This window comes from Arachis hypogaea, chromosome 16 (genome assembly GCF_003086295.3).
Source record: "Arachis hypogaea cultivar Tifrunner chromosome 16, arahy.Tifrunner.gnm2.J5K5, whole genome shotgun sequence".
In the NCBI taxonomy this organism is placed as follows: Eukaryota; Viridiplantae; Streptophyta; class Magnoliopsida; order Fabales; family Fabaceae; genus Arachis; species Arachis hypogaea.
This window is the reverse complement of record NC_092051.1, coordinates 19254387-19257784: the sequence shown is the minus strand read 5'-3', so window position 1 is coordinate 19257784 and position 3398 is coordinate 19254387. Positions and strand designations below refer to the sequence as shown.

The 3398-nt window shown below is 31.1% G+C and overlaps 1 protein-coding gene across 1 annotated transcript; it reads right to left on the bottom strand.

Annotated features, from left to right (window-relative positions):
* Nucleotides 1–572: 572 nt before the first annotated feature.
* On the bottom strand, nucleotides 573–2002 carry LOC112758779 (uncharacterized). The gene has a single exon (XM_025807528.3). The coding sequence runs from the start codon at nucleotides 1725–1727 to the stop codon at nucleotides 828–830; it is 900 nt and encodes a 299-aa protein (XP_025663313.1). The 5' UTR covers nucleotides 1728–2002; the 3' UTR covers nucleotides 573–827.
* Between the last annotated feature and the right edge of the window lie 1396 nt (nucleotides 2003–3398).

Here is a 3398-nt window from a genome sequence, read left to right as displayed (position 1 = left end):
AAACGATTTTTTTGTAGATATAATATATGATAAAGGTCAATAGCGTTATTTCATCCATATAACCAATCCCACCTAATAGAACAAGACTTTGTTATTGTTATAACTGATTTTGTTATACACCTAAAGTTTGGCCTTTTAAAGTTAGACTTTGCTAATTTGCATGTCAAGGGCACACCAGCTATGTGCGGTCATGTTGTGTATACCTTTTTATTTTCAATATTCTCCTCACTTAAATAGAAGCTAAGTGGCTGTTCAAAATGGAAATGCTTTTGTCCACGTAATTTTGTTCCTTTCCCCTTAGGTCAGGAATTTTTGTTAACCCACTTGGCAACTTTGGCATCAAAGAATATAACAAGATTTTTAGACAAGATTTTGAGACACAGGTATTAAATAGTTCCTTTTCAACCCAAAATAGAGAAAGACATATGCTCTTGGAAATGCTCTTAGCTGCATGCTCTTATTGCACGTAAAAGAATCAGAGACCCTCTTCATGACATGACACTGAATTGATATAATGTAATTTTTCATTTTTAATACTCGAATTCATTATCTGTAATTAAGGAACCAAAGTATTTACCATCATAAAACATGCTTTAATTCTCTTACTCATACTCGTATTATACGAAATTTATACAATATATACACATCAATACTAGGTGGAGAAAAAATAATCACATTACTCTAAACATGATTAACAACCTACTCATACACTATAACACCCTTGATAACCTACTGATACATTTTTTTCACTTTATTTACATAGTTTTTAGTTTCTACAATATCTTCCCTTTTTCCATCCTATTTTTAAGATCAGAACTGAAATAGTTTCAAGCTAGAGAGTAATCTTCTTCTCTTCGGAGCCTTTGTTGTCTTGCAATGAAAGCTTCAATGATGCAGCGAAACTCTTCATTGCTCATGGTATCTTCAGGGTATGAAGCTCTTTCTTCTTCTTCTTCCTCCTCCTTAGTAGAAGCATGTGCAATAGCTTTGATTCTCTTCTCTGTCTCACACCTTCGTAGATCGCCATGTCGTTGTTCAGCGCGATTCACACGGTGAAAAATCTCTGTTTGACACCTTCTATATTTCTTCATCTCCCAGAAATTATTCACTTCCCCTGTTTTCATGCTCTGTTTCTCTACATCACACTTGTTATTTCCAGCATCAATTCCTTTGCTCCTTAAGCCGAAATTCGCTTCTTTTCTTGAAAAGATTCCATTATTTTCTTCGTGTTTCACCATGCTTCTATTAATTCTTTTATTCTTTGTGCTATCCTCACTTTTTATTCCCTCCTTTTCTTGATTCTTGATGTTTTCTAAGGAATCCTCTATATCTGTCCCCTGTTTTGCTCTGTTTTTTAGGTTTTGCTGTTGAACTTTCTGTTTCTTTGTTGCATTATAGAGAACTTCTTGGTAAAGATCGTTCTCCGAATCGTTTCTTCTAGAGACTTGAGCCGAAAACTGTCCCGACCGAGCGAAAAGAGCGATGATTATTGCGTTTCCAATGAGGAAAACGAACCGAGGATTGTTAACAAACATGGACAAGTCCCTAAAGTACTCACTCGAGGTCTTAACTGCAACCGGGAGGTGTAGAGAGAGCCTTGAGATCAAAACTAGAACAAAACACACCTCAAGGAAGCGTAATATGCCTGTGATCCTTCCAAGCTTTCGATTCTTAAGGATCGCGTTGGCTTTCTCGGCTTGAAGATTATGGAAACTGAATGAATCCATTGCTCCAAGGGTGTTAAGAGTTATGTGAATTGTCTTGCTAACAGAGAAGTAACTTTTTTTTTTAATTCCTTTTTAAATATTTCTCACTTAAAGGGAAATGGAAGCTTGTGAATAGAAGTGATACTAAACATGTATTTGAAAGCATAGAACAAAGAAATCACTGCAGCGGTTCTTGCACTTCGAAGCATAGAAACAAAAGAAAGAGAGCGAGTCAGTGATGGAGTGAGTGAAACAAAGCTCCTCTGTTTTTTTTTTTTTATTTGTTGGAAGACGGTTTTTTTAGTTCCTCTTGTTTACTCTTATTTATAGGGTGGAAATGGAATCTTATCTTTCTTTTTTGTTTGAAGAAAAAAAAATATTTCTTTAACTTTTTTTGGTGTGTAATTATTTTGCAATTCATTATTTAAGTATTTTAAGATGGAATATGGTTTTTATTAGAAGTATGAGACTATGAGTCATATTTTAATTTAGAGTGATAAAACATTAAATTTCAAGTGAATACACAAAATAATTATATTATATGTACATAAAAAAATTAACTACTAAATTAATAATTTATATAAGAGTAAAGTATCGTTTTTGTCCCCAACGTTTGGGGTAAGTCCTATTTGTGTCCCTAACATTTAAATCGTCCTATTTGTATCCTTAACGTTTATAAAAGTGATTCAATGTTATCCTACTATCAATTATACTAACAAATCATATTATATTTTTCAATTATTCTCACTTGAATGTATTTATTCTCAATTATGTCTCACTTGGATGTGGTCGATTTTAATATTATACCCACTATTTGTGTTTAGATTCAATTATATCCCTAGAAAAGTGAATTATGTAAATGTTGTAGGAATTAGTTTCAACATTTGATGAGCTATTTTTCGGAGTAGATCATCGATTCTATCCCAGACATTTGTATTCTAACTTCAAGAAGAGATTTTTAAAACTCAAACTAAAGCGCTCATGGTATGTTATTGACGGCATGATAACATTGAATCACTTTTACAAACGTTAGGGATACAAATAAGATGATTTAAACATTAGGGACACAAATAGGATTTACCCCAAACGTTGGGGACAAAAACGATACTTTACTCTTTATATAAAATATATATTAAAATATAAACTTTAGAAGTATATAAATTAATACATATATTTATACAAAAATACATAATAAATAATTTAGTTACCGATTTTTAGTGTAGATAATATACGCATAATATAATATTTTTGTACATAAAAAAATCAGTCATTTTATTTCTAACTTATTAAATCTTTTCAAAAAAAGGATATTTTTTTTTTCTTCTCAATATTCCTTTATCTACTTTAGCTTCACTTTTTGGTGTTTTATCAGGGTGTCTCCTTTATTAACAATAAGTCATGCACTAAACTAGATTAGTGGCATATCCACATTCCACATAATAAAGTTTTAAAGATGTTATTAAAGAGAATTGTTAAAATTTATAAAACCACCATTAAAAAGCTATAAAATTTTTATTTTTTAATAAGAATATTTTACAATTAAGGATCTGAACAAGTGCTCTTAGCACTTCTTAACAAAAAGTTTTAATGTATACCTAGTGTGAACAAGACAATCTTTGGTTTAAAAAAAAAAAAGAAAAAGAAAATTATCTTTATTAACTATTATTGAGTTAGTCACCTACTTTGGTAAAG

Coding starts and splice junctions, on each gene's coding strand:
- LOC112758779 (XM_025807528.3), bottom strand. CDS start 1,727: ATGGATTCATTCAGTTTCCATAATCTTCAAGCCGAGAAAGCCAACGCG.